General features: G+C 41.1%; 1 protein-coding gene across 1 annotated transcript in view; it reads right to left on the bottom strand.

Annotated features, from left to right (window-relative positions):
* The window catches only part of ITPR1 (inositol 1,4,5-trisphosphate receptor type 1), a 158633-nt gene that overhangs the window by 120634 nt on the left and 18103 nt on the right, over window positions 1-19896 (bottom strand). Inside the window, exon 3 of the mRNA XM_080350532.1 lies at window positions 2868-2983. Within this exon, the coding sequence (XP_080206658.1) occupies window positions 2868-2983 (116 nt within the window). The remainder of the gene's footprint in view (window positions 1-2867; window positions 2984-19896) is intronic.

Raw genomic sequence — 19896 nt, forward strand, 5'->3', positions numbered from 1 at the left:
GAGACTGAAAGATGCTCTGTGCTACATTACAGACTGGCTGTGGAAATACAGCTGGGCACCTCTGTATCAGGCCAACATGGTAATACAAGGGAAAGCCCTTGCAAAATTGAATGATCATAGGGATACATTGTTCTATATAATAACTTAATTTGTAACTAGGCTCTTGCACTTAGTTTTGTTTTAAAATAAGTCAGCTATTCTGCCCAGGCCTTTTTAAACCATTTTCTTTTGTAAAAATTACTCCCTTTACATGAAAAATTACATTACAAAAAGACCCAAACAACTCTATATTTGCTTTAACTGATAGTAGGGTAACTTAAAACCAGACTTTTTTGGAGGCTAAGCATCAACGTTTATGGTTTCGTTCTCAGATCTCTCGGACTATAGCAGGTCCATTTTTTTCTTGGAGAAGAAAGTGCCCACAGTTCCCAACTGTAGTAAGGTAAAGTAGTAATAAAACACGACAAAGCTTGGCTACTGCAAAGGAAGAGGCATCTGTACACTGTTATAAAATTTCATCATCTTCAGCTTATACAAAAGGTGCTATTTTTAGAAGCTCTACTAGGTATGATAGTTGGCTTTTGCTCCAGGAGAACCTGGAGTACAGCTGCTCATTCAAATTCAAAAGTAAATTCAGACATACAATGCAGCATAATTTTATCTTTATTATTGAAATACAACTTTTTTTCGCTTGATTTGAAAGTATTCTGTCAAGAAAGGATTTCTTCAAGACATCAGGCCCCTATCAACAGCAATCACAAAGGACAGGATTTCTCTGCCTGCACTGGATTGGGTGCCACATTTATTATATAGAAAGAAAATAATGTATTCTGTGAAAATATTATTAAGACTTTGAAAGTATTTCTAACGGGCACACACCAAACCCGACAATCTTTACAGAAGAATCATTTTCTCTGGCCACTAGATGTCAGCTTTTCAACCAGCACAGATTCTTGATACCAAAGAAAGACAAGTGTCCCAGATTTTAAATCCCTTAAATGGCATTAACTTAAAATAACCTGACCTCAGCATTGAGCGCTCCACAGCAGACAATAAATTCCAACAGCAGACAAACAGAAGCCAAAAAAGGCAAGTGATGATGAATACGACTTGCATCACCAATTTAGTTAGAAATTATATGCACTGATAAAGAATTATAACCAATGGCAGAGCTAACAATTGTATGCACACGTTTCAGAGCAAAGTCCCCCGAAACACATAATGCAAAACGCTAAGTTTTCTTAGTGTTAATCCATGTGCAAACAAATGGAAAAGATGACACATGTACCCATACGATTGCCAGAAAAATAAGTTCTGACATATGAGTGATGTACACTGGATCAAATTATTTTAAAGCCATGCATTCGCCCTAGGTCACTGCAGACCTGATTTGGTACATGCCACATAAAGGATCAGCCTTTACGTCAAAGTGATGCATATTAAAAAAATCTCCAGTAAGACTCTAAAGCACTCAGATCCTTCAAATCAAGTAAGCAGTTCATGCATAGTGGTACATTTCTGCACAAGCATCACTCTAATCTTGTTTTTCCATAGGGATCCCAGCTCAAAATGGCAAAGTGTCAGAGGAATGAGAACAGGTCCCAAACACTCAAACTAGCACGTACTGAGGAAAGAGAACACAACTTTAAATGACATTGTAATCCGGCGCAATTACAAAGTATTTTTCTTCTACATGATGCAGTATTGAGAACATACTTTCTTTTAAAATCCATGAACTCACAGATACAACCTGAGGGCATAAGCTCTCCCCTTCCCTTATACACCAGAAAAACCAATCCCAGATCCTCCTCTCCTTCAAGCTTGCTGGCATGATCTGCTTCTCTTAGCATCATTAACGGGGCGGTAGAAATGCTGCACAAGTCAGGGACCTTTGTGCTACAGCCAGTACCAAAATAGCTTTCTCCTCACCAAGTTAATACTTCTAGGTTATAAAATTATGTTTTCAGAATCAAAATGAGTCAAACAGCCTTTGTGAAAGGCAGGAGCAAGGCAGCCATATGGCAATCAGCAAATGACACTCTCCTACAGGGCCATTTCGTATTTCAGTCTACAATGAGCTTAATATAGGCTTAAAGAAACTAAAAATATTTAGAATTGTAATTTTGACATGAAGTACTCCAGCTATGTAATTTTAACATAAACATGGAGTTTATTTAACTCTAAAGTCAACAGATGGTATTTAAGCTAAGTTGGCTTTCTTTTATATAGGAACTCTAAAAACAGCAATCAATTGCCTTACTGGGTTTTCAGCTGCTGAATGTCAACATTTTACCCAGGAAAATATTAAATACTGCAAGCTAATAAGGAAGGAGAGATTGTCTGGCTTTATAATTACCCATCAACCTTTACATGCATCAGCAGCAGCCATGCTTGTTTGAGGAATCCCAATGGATTTACCAGACCAGTAGCTCAGATGGCACCTACCAGCACAGCTAATGCCCATGACTTCCCACATTGAGATGCAACACCTGCAAATACTCTGCTCTGCATTTTTGTTTCAAAGGTCCTGTTTTGATGCTGTTACCACCCGAAATGCCCACATAGAGCAATATTACAGGTTAGCAGAGGTTAACGACAAAAGCTTAAACGGCTACCAGGACTTTAACCCAGTATCACACATAACAACACTGGGACACGCATACCTTGAACAGCATGTTGCCACAAATCAGAGAATATTTAAGAAGTCAGATCTCAGCAAAGGGCTCAAAAGCAATCTTGTATACTGTTTTCTATATACTTCCTCGGTGTCCCCTGGTTAACCGTGCCAAGCTGATTGGAAATGCTTATTTAGAGCAATATGGATGAGAGTGTTGATGACCAAAAGCAGCCTGTAGATTAATACTTACATGCAGTTTATTGAGTAGCACTGCATCTGTTGTGCTGTTAGCTCCTGGCTTTGCTGCTTTCCAGAACTGCTTTTGAGCAGAGTACCGGTTCATGGGACATAGTTTGAACAGGCAATCTATAAAAACAGATCAAACAGAGAGATTGCTTCAACCATTTGGAATAATCAGGGGTTTTGTTGCTAATATTGTCCAAATATTCCAACGGCAAGGAAAAGTTTATAAACAAATTCCAGAAAGCTCTTGATCAGACAAATGCTTTTTTGGGCAACAGGAATGTTGCCCCATGAATGACAAAAATTAACTGTTGCTGCCAAACATGTGATGCAAGACCAGGAAATTTATAACTTGTCCCAGTCAAAAACACTACCATACTAAAATGGAAACACATTTCAACACTTTCCCAGGCAAACAGATCCATTTTACACACTTTCAACCTCTTGTTTTTCTACTTTAGCAGTTACACTACTTCACACAATTAATGTTAGGGGTTTTTTTATTGTTTGTTTGTCTAGTTTTTAAATCAAGTCACTTCTATTGTTTGGGAAAATGAGGCACAAAGAAATGGAGAAACTCACCTAATAAAGTAGCAGCAGCTAAGATACCCCCCAAACAAGGGCACCACAAGCACAGGCATTCAAAGCAGAGCTGCAGGTAACAGCAAACCCCTTGGGGTGTCAGGATCTCTACCCAGTCCATCGACACAGTTTATTTAACATTCTGCCTGGCAAAAGCCAGGAACTACAGCTCATTAGTCTTATTAAAGATACATTTTTATACTAAAGAGATGCTAACTTATCAGTAATAAAACCAAATTAGCTGCGTTTACTATTTTTCCTCTTCTCTGTTGCTAAGCAACTGAACACGCAAAAACATAAATTAAGCTATTCAAAGACAGTGCTTAAAGTAGCAGCTTAGAAGTTTAAACAAAGTACCAGAAAAGCCAGAAGGCTGTTCCCAATGCCTCTTTGGCAATGGCGTGGATGTGAGATTTCAGGTTTTTCCTTCACGTGGTATTATATTTCTCAAGGTTCCTGGTAGATTCCTACAGGCAAACGCTGCAACTGGAGAAACGGTGAGCTGAGGAGAGAGAGACCTGCCTGGGGCTTTTCTCTTCACTGCCTGTAAAGCGCAGCTGCTGAGGGCTGCCTTGCTAACTGACACACCAAAAAGGGAAAAAGCCCACACTGAAAACAGGTCACTTCACCTCTGCCAGATGATTAAGCTGCCGAGGGGGCTGAGCCCCACTAGAGACAGAACTTGATCATTTTACCTTGGGATGCTGTTTGAGATAGACACCCTCACTCTTTACATGCCTTTCTTAAAGCAAAGAACTACTTGATGTTACTCTGCCTGCCCGTCTAATCTATCCTCAAAGCACTGTCAGAGCACACCAGGCAGTGTCAAACACCCTTCACAGAAGTGCAAAGGTCTGTCTTCAAATCTAAATACCCTTCTAAAGGGGTGAAGCACGGGTGGCAGATTCCCATTGCATCCCACAGTGAGGGACAGGCTGCCCGATGGGCTGATCAGCTTGTCCACCACAGCGACTCCTGCAGCCTCCTCAGCTGGTGGCTCAGTCCACCAGGAACAGATTCAGTAGGAGCTGGGTATGTCCCTGGGGACCTTTAACAGAGCAACGCACACTGTGGAGAAGAGAAAGAGCTGAGGGTATCATAAAATCATAGAGTAGTTTAGGCTGGAAGGGACCTTAGAGATGGTCTAGTTCCAAACCCCCTGCCACGGGCAGGGGCACCTTCCACTAGACCAGGCTGCCCAAAGCCCCGTCCAGCCCGGCCTTGAACACTGCCAGGGATGGAGCATTCACAGCTTCTCTGGGCAGCCTGTGCCAGTGTCTCACCACCCTCATGGGGAAGAATTTCTTCCTTATAGCTAATCTAAATCTACCCTCTTCCAGTTTGAAGCCATTGTCCCTTGTCCTGTCACTACATGTCCTTGTAAAAGGTCCCTCTCCAGCCTTCTTGTAGGTCCCCTTTAGGTACTGGAAGGTGCTATAAGGTCTCCATGGAGCCTGTGGAAGGGAATGTAATTGCATTTACCCAGAAACAATCACCTCCACTTTGACACAACCGGCTTATAGCTTCTGAACAAACAAGAGAAGTGGAAAGTGAAGTGCAAACCACATTTCCCAGGGTTGCTCTCTTCAATGTATCTTTCATTTACATAAAGATGATTCATAGAGATTGACAGCACAGAATAGATTCAAAAAGCCACTGCAGGCTGACACTTTAAGCTAAGATTATGCATGGTAAGCAACACACCAGTTATAAAATTTTCTATTTTTGCTTAAACCATCAGTTCACACAATGACAGCAATTAACACACAGAACTGCATAGAAGAATTAATTGTATGCTAGATTTAGTCACAGTGCAAATGTACTTTTTTTTCATGCTTTTCAGTCAAGAAAGTTGTCAAGTTAAGCTTAACGTCTACATTGTTAACTGCAAGCAATCCCTCTTCCCTGCAGCACCGGGGAGAGGTCTGCGAGTGTTTGATCTTGTCCAATGCAAGAAGGGAAAACAGAACATGTTTTTATTAGGTTTTCTTCATAGTTACAAAGCTTCAGATACAAAAATAAAAATGAAAGGCAATAACTTTTCCTCCACTAGTATTTATAAAATAAAATGTATTTCTTAACCAGTTGAAGAGTTAAACTTCACCTATTCACCTTAATATGGCCACCAGCGGCTTGTTAGTACTGAATGTATTTTGCTATGGGTCAAACTACATGAACTTCATGGCCAGAAGACTTTTAGATCTTCAGATTCCACAGGCTTATATGTTTACAGAACATCGACATACAAGGATGTGCTGGCTGGGCACCATCAGGGTCAGCAATCTGCAACCCACAGGAGCAACGATGGTGTAAGACAAACCAGCTCCTTGTCAGACACGACACTCTGGAAGTCAGATCCGTTTCTAACAGATCCAAAATGAAACCAAAGCAGCTGGAACAATCAGCTCTCTGCTCCGATCACTGATTCAGGCAGCTTTACCCACATAGGAAAGGTGATAAATAAAGCTGTTACTGCAAAGTAATTACATCCTATTCTACCTTGTTTATTGAATATTAACCACAAGCCATGCATTTTCTTTTCAGATCTTCATGATATACAGTGAAAAATGGCAGAATTGCACACTGATTAAGTATTAAAATAAAATACTACGTAACTGCTGATGCAATGATGACACAGCAAGCCTGAACACTGAACAAAGGTCCTGTAGGAAAAAGTGACTGCATGATCGTATACTACCCCACCATGCACAAGGATGACAAATGAAGGTTACACAGACATGCATTAATGTGCATTTCAGTGCTTCCAAGCTAAATCCTGTTCTTTCGTCAGCAATTGCTCTGCATCTAATAAAGTGGCCTGAGCAAGACCATAATTGCACCATGTGATACATTAATGCTCTCGCTGTTTAGACATTTAGATCCCCACTAGATCTCTACCACTTGAAGCTCACAACAATATTTTCACCGCGGCCCGTTCTACCTGCCAGGTTCCATTCAATCAAGTATGCACAGTTTTTGCTATCATAGCAAAATGAAAAACATGACCAGTCTATGGTTTTTATTTCTTTTTAAAAAAGGGACACTTGCATGAGAATTTATGTAGCAATTAGGTAGTATGTTGATGAGTTTATTATAAAATAGAAAGCAAGATGTCTGAAATTGCAAATATCCATGAACTTCAGAAAGGCTGGAATGATTTGGACAAGGGAGTGGAATATTTCATAGCCCTCACAAGATACAGTCGCCTTCCTTCACCACAAGCTCCCTAGAAACACGAACTCAAACATACCTATGCAATTCCTGTCTTCCCTTCAGAGGCTTTCCCTAGTGCTTGGGGCATTAAGTGATGTTATTCTGACACTTCTATATGAAGACAGCCCAGAAAGTTGCTGAAGTGACACTCAAAGCTCTCAGTGCTGCCTTTGCTGGGCAACAGCTGGACTCCAGTCGCTATTAAAACCTTTCACCTTCGGTACTTCCGGCTCAGATCAGTTTGGAATTGCAGTTCACAATTATTTTCACTCTGCCGTTCTCCAGCCTGCTCCTTTCTACAGGATCTGGAAGCACTTTTAGCTTCAGCCAGGCTGGTTGCGTAATACACCACTCATCATTTTTTCCAAATCTCCTTTGGCTATTTTAAGCATTTAGTAGAAAGTCTTCACCAACTTTTCTGCAGTTAGAGAAAGCAAGCATCAAATCTTTCGTTGGCAACAAAAAGCTACGCCGTTTCATTTTTTTTAAACACAGACCCAGACTTTATGAAAATGCCAAGTGGAGAAAGGTAAGAGTCAAGAAAAATTATTCCCTCTCTCCCAAAAATAATACTTGAGAGTACTTTCAGATGAGGGAAATCAATAAAGATGAAGATATTTAAATAAGTCACTTGCAAAACCCACTGAATATTTAACACCAACACAGCTGCTTCTTCGTTACTTGAAAAAACCAAACTCCTTTTTGCACAGCAACACTAAAATTAAAAGAAAATTAGCAATTCCCTGTTGAAATTTAGCAGTTTCTCTTCAGACTTTTCTATACTTAGATACCTGATATTTCCCCAAGGCCAAAGCCTGCTCACAGTAGAGAATAAATATAAGGATTCTATTTTCTATATTAAATATAAAAAAAAAAAATCAGCAAAAAAAGAAGTAACATAGCTGGCAATGATGGAAATACTGCAAACAGATGTTCTCAACTTTATATTTATGAAAGTTGCACAGCTTTAATATACTCATAAGGACAATAACACTCCACAGGATGAAGAGACTATTTATTTAAAGACAAAATAAAGACCTCTTTTGTGTTTAAGTGAAATATTTACATGCAGGAGGCATGTAGAATTATACAAAATGTATATATTCAATTGCAGGCAAGTTTCACCTCCTCAGAAGCCCTCTGATTACTACATCATCTATTTCTATACTTGTTCCTTCTGAGGTTTAAAATGAATAGATGACAGCTTAAGAGGTTCAAACAATATGGAACAAAAGCAGCTACAGAAATGTGTTGATTATTAATCATTCCTGCATTTCCATAAAGAGGGAGGGGAAAAAAAGAACCTGATCCTACTGAAATGACTCTCTTTGTGTGGAGAAGGCATCCTTTCGTTTTCAATTTGCCGTGAACAAGGTTTGCTGGGAGCACAAGAAAGCATTTCATAAACCTGTATTTTGTCAGGATGCACCAAATGCTTGACCTGCTGTGCCGGCAGAGCCCGTTCCATCTGCAGCTCCAGCAAAACTAACCTGAACCGTGCACATTTAGCCGGGTGGAAGAAGACAATTGAAGTCAAATCTCACGTTGCCAACAGTTCTGCCATGCTACAAGTAGGGAGAATTCAAGCACAAGCAAGATGGACATTTATATTCCAAGCTTAACAATTTCGTCCCAATCACACATGTTGCTGCAAAGTAACTCGATCATTCAGGATTCAAACGCTGACCTGATTAAATGACATATTAGAGGTTTCTGCTGCTGTGAAATCTCCTACCTCCCTTCCGCACGCTGTTGCATCTTGCCTGTTTCAAGGTCTTCCAAGGTTTTTCTTTTTAAAGCAGAATCAGGGAGGAAAATCACCCTTGCAGCCAACATTTAAATGGAAAGCCTACATGAATTATGATCTACATATATTTTAATTATGTTAAAATAACCACCTTCAGTTCATATCTGCAGGACATGAGGGTAACCACCCTCTTGCCATTGCACTCATTTATGCGTAGTTCTGTCAATGGAAATCGCTACCTCGTTTTTTTCAAGCTGTAACAACACAAGAAACAGCATAATTGTTATTAATTTAGAGATGATGTATCTAACCAAACAAAAGGAGAAGACTGCAATAGTGATTTCAGAGAGTGAAAAATTATACACCTGAGAGCTGGACACTGAATATCAATGCCTACTAACAGTATTCATTAATGCAACAGTAATTACAAAGCAACGGCTTTTTGAACACATAACAAATCAGCATATGACTCCACACAACATCATTAGTAACTTTACAATAATAAACAGAGCATTTTAAATGCAGGAAAATTTACTGCAGGATAAGGCTGTCCCTTCAGTGAAAACTGACCAAGAGACCCGTATTCCAACAAGGAACAGCAAACACTTAACTCCTCACCTGCGGGGAAAATTATCTCATGAGGCTCTGAAGACACAGCCATGTCTCTGGGTAAATTAAGAACCAAAGCACAGACAACTCACAACACTACAAGCAAACACCCTCTAAAACCCTTAAACCACAATGGTAGCAAAGTGCCCCCAAAATACCAAAGGTCTAACATGAGAAACACACCTTTAAGTAAACATCCTGGGTACCAAAGAGTTCAGAATACACCAGTGTTTGTTTTATTTCTGCATGTAACCTCTTTGGTTTCCTTCAAAAAGAAAATTGCTACTCGAAAAGAGAGAAATATTTAGACACTGGATATACAGGCAGTTCCAAAAGGAAACATTTGCAGGAAACACCAGATTGGTTTTTCAGTCTCTGGTATGAGCAACACTGAGTGAAGATGCTTTGTGAAAACATGAAGCCAGAAAGGACAGCAACAAGTGAAAAAACCACTAATGCATTTAACTAAAACATCCCATTTGACATCTAAGGGGGCAGCGTAAAGAATGCCAGAGAACTGGCAGCTCCTGGTCGCTGAGATGTGGCACTGCCATGAGTGACACATGGGGGCTTCAAGAGATCTATGAAGACAACACCGCACGGAGTCTCCTCAGAGAAAGCTGTAAGGACAGTGTGTGAATATGCCAGGTAACCCTGAGAGCATTAAGGAACAGGTGTTATTTATAGGCACAAAGGATCACTTGGAGCAGGAGAAGGTACTTAAATTAAGCTAAGAATAATCTCAAGAAGCTTTCGAAAAAGTCAAAGCACCACAATGGCTCCTGGCTAGTAACAAATACAAGCCAGAAAAAATCCACAAAACCAACAACCAAAACAAACCAACCACCCGCAACCAACAGCAACAACAAAAAAACCACACCACACACGCACGCACCTCTTAATGCTGAGCAGAGGGAAAAAGAAAAGAAAATGATACAATCCAAGATGAGATTTCACAGCTGCACACATTAATTTGAGCTAACCCAAGATCTCAAAGCTACTGGTTTCAGTGAACATTTTTACTGTCTTAGCGCATCTCCATCTCTGGTTCAGCATGAGAAGAAATCCTGGACTAGGTGCAAACCTTGCCAAAAGGCAAGTTCGAAGGCAATCCCTTTTCTCCCACAAGTCCTGAAAAAATCAAGTTTCACACACTACAAGGAGAAGTGTACATACTTTAAATGAAAGGAATTCAGCAAACTAACATGCATAAGAGATGCAGAAGCATTTTTAAGTAAATGGTTGTGGCTTCAACCCCTGTCCCGGCCTTAAGAGCTGTATTCTTAACTCAGGAAGCCATCCCCCATCTCCTTTCTAACGGTTTCCATGTTAAATCTCCTTGTGAGGCACTAAAACACAAGTCTCAGAACATGAACCCTGGGAGGCTCTTCCTCAAAATCTTCAGGTCTTTCCAGTGTATGTCAGTAGCGTTTTACGCCAGCAGTAAATCAATGTGTATTCATCTCTGCTGGCCACATTTCCTTTTATTTTGATTGCTCGTCCCTTGGATTTCATTTTCACATTTGCTTCTCCACTTATTCGTGCTTTTCCGGAACAAAGTTCCTGCTCAGAGCGGGTCAGGAAGCGGGGGCAGGAGGCGGGAAAGGGCTCGGACAGTCCGAGCACAGGAAGAATGAGAAAGATCAAATTTCAAACACCCTCTGAAAGCATCAGCCGTGAGCAGTATGGAAAGGATGCGGTTGTGCTATTAGAGCTGACGTGACTGAACAGCATAATAAAAGTGGTTTCTATTTAAGAAAGCTTTGCGTGCGTGTCGCAAGGAACAAGCTGCCACAGCATCACACAAAACAAAAGGCAAATTTTTCAGCTGTTCAATAAAGTAATTTGATTTTCAACTTTAATGGCATTTGGCTTAAAGAAAACCTACATCAAAAAAAATAAGTAATAGGAAAGTTAAATAAATATTTGATAACGTTACTGAAGTCTAGGTTGGAAGACCTGAAGAAACAAAACTGATTTCTGTGCATTAATTTTTCTTATGCTGATGAAGTGCTTGGGAACCTTTGCCAGAAATGCTCATTTGTTTCTTTCTGCACCCTCTGCTGTCTCCCCAGTTTCTGGCCTGCACCACAGGCTCGCAGGGCTGGCAGGTCCTTTAGAAAGCTGCCTTAGCTCACCCCTCCGTCCCAAAGGCAGAATTCACTATGCCTGCTCCACTCCTGACAGATCTCCTCAAGTCCTCCATTCCAGCACTCCACTAGTTCTGTACTTAACCAATTTATTTTTGCAATTTAAGCCCATTACTTCTTTCTCTCCATGTGGGCACACAGAACAGAATTGCTCCTCTCTCGCCCAGCAGTCTTTGCAGGCTCCTCTGTCCCACAACTGCTGAGATGCAAAACTTGTCGGTCTTGTTCCTGACCATTACCGTCCTCTGGATTTTCTCTAGTTGGCTCTATCTTTCTAGAAGTATGAGATGCAATACTAAACTCTTTACTACACTTGAGGCTCTGCCAGGAAGTAAAATTGGAAAAAATAATTACTATGTCTTTTGGCAATGTTTCTTTTTTCATATTCCAAGGCAGCAATTGCACTTTTTGTAACAGGACAGCACTGACAACTCCTATTCCAGCTGCAATTCCTGCAATCCCCATATCCCTTCCTACAGCATGGTTCCATGTGCCCATCCTCCTCCTCCCTGGATGCAGTCAGCTAAGCGCAGTCTTTGACATATGCCCCCACTGAACTGCAATGCCCTTTTTCAGATAATTTCTTCAATTTTCAAGGTAATTTTGAGTGAATTCCCAAGTTGTCATCTTCTCTGTGGAGCTCGCAGAGGACAGTCAGCTGTGAAAAACACAGTTACCGGCAGCAAACGCCCAGTGCTGCACTGGCAGGAGCAGACAGCATCACACAGCTGTTTAGCCTTCCAATAAATTGGCATTAGATGGACTTGAGCAGCATTATTTGAAGAGCTCAGCAAAGCAAAGATACATGCTGAAAACCCAAACCTGCCTTAATTATAAGAAACACCACCCTGTAGTTGAATAGAGCGAGTCACTCTGCTGAACTGTGCTGCGCTCCCAGGCAAGCAGAGTAAAACACCCGTGTCCACATCTGTTTTCTGAGTCTGAAGGCTTTATGCCTTTCTTTCTATTCCTAGGCTTGGCTTGAGTCTCTCACCTCACTTACTGAGGCCCTCTCCCTGTCTCTAATTTAAACAGTCACCATCGTCTTGGCAGGAGACCAGAGATGCTCTCGCTGAAGCCTGCCAAACGATGCTCCTCAATCCATCCAAGTTCACTCTGTCGCCGCAACCACTCCCCTTCTCAGGAACTGAGCACGGAAGACAACATATCAGGAAGCTAATTAAAATTTGGACAAGTCCTACATAATGCAGCCTTAAGCACTGAAAATCGCACTCTGGTTGTCATTTTAAAAAGCAGATTATGCTGACAAGGTACATATACTCTGTAAACACAAGCACTGCCATATATTGCCCCCACTAACATTGTCTGCAGCAGTATACCAGTGCGCTACGGCAGAGAATAAAACATTTCAAGCACTTCTAAAAAGCACAATATTCCAGTTTGACAGCACTGAAGAGTTAAGCTATGCCAGCAGTGCTGCTGAAACACAATCTATAGCTTTAGAGATCAAAAATGAAAGTGGAAAATAGTCCCTAAACTAGTAAAGCAGCCCCTTCCAGGAACAGCTCAAGAGCTCTGTTTTACCAAATAAGGCAAGTGAGAGCTGGAAGCCAAAGCAGCAAAGCCACGCGCTATTAAAAAAGCCAGACAGCTGGATAATAGAAATGTGAATAAGCCAGCTTCTCTAGACCGGATTGCAAATGGGAAGAACAAATGTTCAGCGACCATGAGCGGAAGCAGAGCCTGCCAGCTGAGGCCTGAAGGCATTTATCCCAGCCGGCAGCAGCACATTCTTACTGGAGGTTGTAGGTTTGGTTTTTTTAATACAACGCAATGCAATGCTGTCGTTTTAAACAGGCAATGGAACCACTATAGATTATGTCTGGAAAGAGATGCTGATGGGGCACTTAACATCACCTGAAGTGCTTGGAACCCGAGTGCAGGGAGCACACAAAGCCAAAAATCCAAATGCTAAAGATGCTCTGTGTATCCCAGACAGACACGTACGCCCTGCTGTGCAAAGCTGCCGATAGGCTGCTAGATGAGGACAAGCACAATGGTGGAGTTGCTAAAGAGAATACTGTTCATTTTTCAACTTCAAAAGAAACAGAGTTGGGCTTTTTCTTCTCTTTCTTTTTTTTTTAAACACACAGATGTCATTCAGTTTATTTTAGCCTGCTCTACTACTTCATTATCTTCCAGAAAAAAACGAAGTAGAAGATGCTGTCATCCATCTCTAAGGGATGTTGCATACAGGCTCCAAGTGTAAGCCTTTTGCAGAAATAAACACTCTGTGTTAACTTGGTGCCTATTTTCCAATGGACAGAGCAGTTTCTAGGACTCCTCAGTTTATCACAACTGATTACGTCCCTGGAGAATGAATTCTAAGCACTTGCAACAGGAAGACCAAAACTTCATACAATAAATCAAGGAGTTACAACACACCAGTAAAAGGAAACCATCAGTTTCATTTTTTTAACTTCTGGTCCAACTATTAAGTAGCTGCTGCAATTTCCCATGACAATGCCTGTCTTATTTCCCTGAAATCCATGAGAGAACGGCAATCAAGGATAAAAACAAAACAAAACCAAAACCTACACGGATAGCACAGTAAGAACATACAAGCGATGCAGCTCAGGGCTTCTCACGCCTCTGTCACAAGAGCTGCACCCTCACCATATGAGCCCCTGCCCCACACTCTCCAGTGCTCCACTGGTGCGGTATTTGCCTTTCTCATTCGCACCTCCTCTCTGCAGCACCCACACCAGCTGCTGCCAAAGCCAAGCAAGAAGCATCCACCTGTCTGTTCAACCCTGAATGCTGCTTGCTTCCTAAGCCAATTTACCTTCAATAACACAAGATTTACCAGTCATTGAGTTTCAAAGCCTATTAATTGTTGCCTTCTCAGTACGAGTGAATCAACAGATCCATTCATTTCAGTCCCCTCTCCTGTCAGCTGCAAAAAAGATGAGCAAATCTGTACATTAGTGTGGCATTGGACAGTCACAGCTGGAAGGCCTTCACAGCAACACATAATCAACTGCAAAACGGGTAGAGAAAAAAGCCATGATTAAACCTTTACGTACTGCACTGTGTGTGCTGGAACTGACATGAAGCCCTGGGACCACAACAACAATGCATCGAGGCATTTGCATGGCCCAGGGAAGCACGGCAAAGGACTGTGCTCCCATCTCACCTCAAGGCATGACCACCACAACATACATAACTGCCTCTATTTGTTTCCGAAAAGCCTAGAGAAAATAAATGTATTAAAACTGCTTAGTGCTGCATCCATTTTTAAACTTCCTTTTCCATAAAGAACAATAATTAGGTATTTTCAATGTTTTAAGCCATCTTTCTAGCTGCCTTATTGACATAATGATAACATATCAATCAGTGTGAAAGAAAGCTGGATTCGAAAGTGATGGATGGGCTGGGAAGAGCAATTAAATAACACCAGCTGCATCACTGGGTGAACACTCAGATCTGCACAGAACCAGCACAGATAGCTGTCTCGGATCAGGAATACCACCATTCTCAGTAGTGTCAAAGCAGCAACCACCTTCGCGGTTCAGAAAAATGCACTGAAGTCCTCTATTAGCACTGCCTGCTCCTGTTACTTTTCCTCCTTCATTTGTTTCAATCGCTGTCTTATTTTTTTTCAACTATTCTTTGTATCATAACTGTATTAAAACAATTTTCTGGTCGTGTCAGGTAGTCCAGCCTCTACTTCTAGATTTATGTCAGGTTTATGCCCCGATTTTCAGGATTTTAGGCTTCAGATTAATTTTTTCTATTCTAGACAAGACCTCAGCATTCAGAAACAGAAGCAGCTAAAGAAACATGGATTATATCCACCAGATTTGATAATATCAGTTTGTAACTGTTGATCTGCAGAGTGGACAGTGCAGGCAGATAAAATTCTTTGGTGAGGAGATGTCGAGACAGCCTGAAATGGCACCACATGGTTGAGGCAACCCCAAACAGGTACCAAATCACCTTCAGCAGCAGGACCGCACACTGCTGGTTTCACAGACGTGATGGAGTGTTTTAAAAATTACTGCAGCCCTCACCTGCTCCACTGTAAATTTAACAGGAGTTCACAGGAACTACATCAACAGTGACGTCTGAACGGTGTCACTTCACTCGTTATGGTGCCAGTTGCTGTTTTCAACCCCTAAAAAATGGCCCAGGGCACCGAGAGCTACAAGAGCCCTCAATGCACCATCCCCTGCCAGCCCTCCCAGCGAGGAGGTCTGAAACAATGCTTCCTAGATTTATGGCTTCAGAGGAAAATTGCAGCAGTCAGAGGCAGCACTTGACTGCGTTACTCCTCTGCAGACCCCAGGGATAATTTTTACCCACAACAAATTTAACACACGCTTTTGGAAAAACAAATATATCAGCCTCTTGAGCCAACAAGTGACTCTCATACAATAAACTAGACACGAGTTATGAAAGATAGATTGCAAGTACTCTTGATATTGGAGATACTACAAAAATAATTGCTGCCTAAGAGCTCAGAAATAAAGATTATTTCAGCAAATCGTAAATGAAATCCAGACACTGATGCTATCCAAGGGCTTAATCACAGCAAGTGCCAACTGTACTGATTAAATATCTGGACGTTATTCAAAGATAACGGACATAAGCAGAACAAAAACTCCCCTGAAAACACCTGAGGATACGTACCTTATGTGAAACAAAAAACTAAGTGACAAAGATGTGAAAAGTCAATTATCTGTAATTTCCTGAGCTTTTAGTTCTTGACGAGCACTTGGGACTTTCCTCATTGACTTTCAATTTTACTATGTCACTCGCAGTATGGAAAGGAAGTGACTAGAAGCATGGGTTTAAATTTACTTGTCTGCCATGTCTCTGGATTTTTAAAAGGTGAACAAGATACTGAGCATGCTTTATCTGCCTTTTGAAAATATTCAAAAAGCCTCCATTCAAATACACAAATAGCACATGAGGTATTTTCAGGCACAAATCCATTATTTTCTTCCTAAAGATCAGAGCACTACCAACACCATACATTAAGTTAAATGAAGAACTTTTTTTAATGAAGGATTATGAGACTTAAGCAAAAGATATTGGTTTGGTACAAACTCATACACAGTGAATTATATTTCCGTGATCATCTACAGTCATAGAAACAGAGGACTATTAAAGACCTTAAGGATGTGCCTTCATCCTCCTGCAGTTTGGTAGCACAGGAACGTTTCCTCCACTGTGCAGTTTTCCCTGCTTGGTCATTCAAAAAGCTTTGAGGGCTTTTGCAAGGTGAAGCCAGTTAAAGTACTGTTTAAAACATTACAGAGACTCAAACAGATGAGCTGCTCAAGGAAAGCGTTGGAGAGTCACGTATGCTGTATAGCAGCAACTTTCTGAGCCAAAATGCTACTATGACATTGCGAGAGTAATCACATTTTTTAAAAGGAAATATTGAAGCTGGTAGGTCACAGCACACAACCTGCCAGAGTAAAGGTATAACAGTTTTATATTCCATCCCCAAAGTAGCACTATTACAAACATTGTCAAATATTATAATTTTCATGCACATTATCTCCACTTCTTTACAATAACATGTCTTGAAAATTGTCATCAGAGAGCCCACACTCCGAGACAACCCACGTTTGGGGACACAAATGACCGCTAAAATAAGAAAGCTTTCAGCCCTCACTTGAGAGCTGCTTGTGGAATATTAATTAACTTCATAATCCCCAACCTTATTCCAGAGAACAAGTTTTTCTTGTCAAACACCCCTGCGTGGTACTTTTACTAATAAATACATCTAAATAACTGCTGAGTAGAAGCCTTAAGCCATATGCTTGTTATGTATACAAATCAACTGGGTTTTTTTTACTAAAAACATTTAAACTGAGACTACTGATATACCCACTGTGATATAGCAAGGAAGGACCCTTCAGCTCAGCAACAGAACACCCTTTTGCTCTATTTTAATGAAATCTGATGAAGAAATGATCCCTGCAGTCTCCATATTGTAAGGTCTATTAGATTTAGGATTAATTATTTCAGAAATCATTGGGAAATTGTAACAAAAATGGGTCAAAATGATTGCAACACTGTCAGAGATGCCAGGAGTGCAGACAGAACATCACATCACACAATCTTCCTTGATCTCTTGGTACCTAGGATTTCCAATTCCAAATGCATGGGAGCGGCTGAGAAGCACTTACTTCATCAGACCCGTCCTCACTCATCCCCACGACTGATCACAGCATTCCGGTTACTGAAAGATAAGATGAACAGGAGCAAGTAGACTCCAATAACGGAACCTCGTGCAATTCCATCGTGACACACAGTCCTGCACTGACACTTTGCTGTTCTGTGGGGATATGACCAAAAGGAAAAGGTTTCCAAAGCTGCTGTAAATCTTAGCCTCAAACAGCACAGAGCTACCCAAAGCAAACTGTGGACACCTGACCTCATGAGAAGAGACAAATGTTCATACACAGAAAAAACCATCTGGCCAGGTCACAAGCATATTCCACATAAAGGAGTGTAAAACATCAGCAAACTCTTTGTGCTGGCTAGAATAAAACTGCAAAGCACTCTTAAAAAAAAAAAAATACAGTTGTACTGCACATCCTTGAAGGGCCACATCATTAAAAAGCAATACTTGTTTAAACAATGCACAAAGGCACGTAAGATTGCCAAAGCACTCCTGGCTAAAGCAAAGGCCTGACAAGTCCACCATGCATGTTAGTCCAGTAACCTCTTCCCTCCCACGCAGGGCAGAAAAAGCCGATTTCCTCTCTTTAGAAAACCCACCCTTCCCTACACGCCTTCAAAGCTCTTCCCTAAGGAACACACAACACTCGACAGCGAGCAGCTCCCAGGAACCCTTGCAGGAGCAGATTTCATGCATTATCCTCCCCCAGCCTTCCTCCCAGCATGGCCCTAAAGCAGCTGGCTCAGCCCACTCCCACCCCACGCTCTCCTCCATGGCAACACTTCTGTGTACCAACAGGGAAATACACAGGAAAATGAATAAGACATTATTTCTGTGTCCTCAGATCTAGCACCCGCATGACACTGGTAATCAAGAATCATTGCAAAGCAAGATGTCCACTTCAGAATTTCAGTCAGTTGCAGAAATTCTGTTGGAGAGGTTGGACTAGCTTCATAGGAGTCTAACAAGTCCAACCTGACAGCTGGTTGTGCCACAGACTTGTAAGCACGGAGAACCCACACAGGATGCTGCCTGACAAAGCTCAATCTCAGACTATTAAATAAGTCATCTGTAGGTAGCTATCTCTTATGGAAGGGTTATTCCATTAAACACCTTACTTTTCTTAATCACCACAAATATCTGGCTGCTATAATCTACTCCTCCTACCACGCTCAGGCTTCTGTCCACTAAATAAGAAGACATATTGCAGCCCTACCACATCAAAAGATCCACACAGTTTCTTCCTGTGAAAATCAAGTAGTTTTATTCATATTTATATAGGTTTCACTCAAAAATTGCTTTTGATGTGTTCAGAAACATCTCTCACCAGCCAACCGATTCTGCAAAAGCTGTGCTCAGAACCAACTCTCTCCAAAGCCACCATACCACTCCAAGGAAAGAGCCTGAGGACATAAGACACAGCACAAAGCAGGTCCTGTCCCCAAGAGCGTTTAGCACTATACAAAGGAACACAGAAGAATTTCTCTGAGGTCATAACAAGAAACACAAGATATTCGTACTGATGCATGGCAGGATGTCCATGGGCTATTGTGAAGGCACCATCGGACCATCACATAGATCTGATGAGGCCAAAGCACCGTAGGAGGAAATGTTCATTTCTTCAAGTTAACTGATTCAATCAAAAAAAATATCCAGGGAACATTTTCAGCCCTTCCAAAGAGATCAGGATAATCCAGCATTATACTGCAATAAACATTAGACAGCACTGTTTCTGGAACAGTCACTTTCAAAGGTGGCAAAAAATATCTAGGTAAACTTACCTTTGCAAAATGATAAATATTTATAAACAGATGTTCTCCTTTCTATTTACCAGTATCAGGGTACTATGGCTTTGCAATTCTTTAAAAACCTGAAGTATGTTTAAAGTTAGCATAGTGCAAAATATACTTCCAATGAAAATACTACCAATAAAAATCATCTTTGGAGGTGGGAGAAAATCTTATGGCTTCCAACACAAGCCACACTCTAACTCAAGAGATATTCAAAGTAGCTGATTCACTGTGGTTTTCTCAAATGAGCCTTTAACTACAATTTGAAGAAAGGAACATTAAGTGACAGGCACTTCAAAATCTCTGAAGGATAAAAGTTTTTCTTTTAAAGTTACTAAGTCTAAGGCTGCAACTCATTTTCCTGACACTTTTTTGAGCACTTTCATGTCAAGTTCCCAACATAATGTTTAATTTTAATCTCGTATGAGCCATAATTTAAACCCTGCACGAATATCACATTGCTCTTCAGAGCAGTTAACTGTTTGGGGTCTCTGACCATACTGTCTCAAAGGTGCTTTGTGAACTGGGAAAAGGACTCTCAACACTTCTCTATGCAGAGTGAGTACAACAGCCTGTGGTGATGGGCTTCTCTGAATAATCTGAGATTTTAGTAAGACCCCAAGGTCATCTTTTTTTTTTTGTCCCTCTCCAAACTCTACACTTAGCACCCCCCTTCCTCGCTACCTCCACTTGTGGTTTTACAGCTATGGTAGCTGCAGGGCCAGCAAAGCAATGACCAGGCTCACTATACTTGGAAAAACAGAGCACAGACAAACAAATCCACT

The sequence above is a fragment of the Nesoenas mayeri genome (assembly GCF_963082525.1).
Source record: "Nesoenas mayeri genome assembly, chromosome: 10".
NCBI classification, from domain to species: domain Eukaryota; kingdom Metazoa; phylum Chordata; class Aves; order Columbiformes; family Columbidae; genus Nesoenas; species Nesoenas mayeri.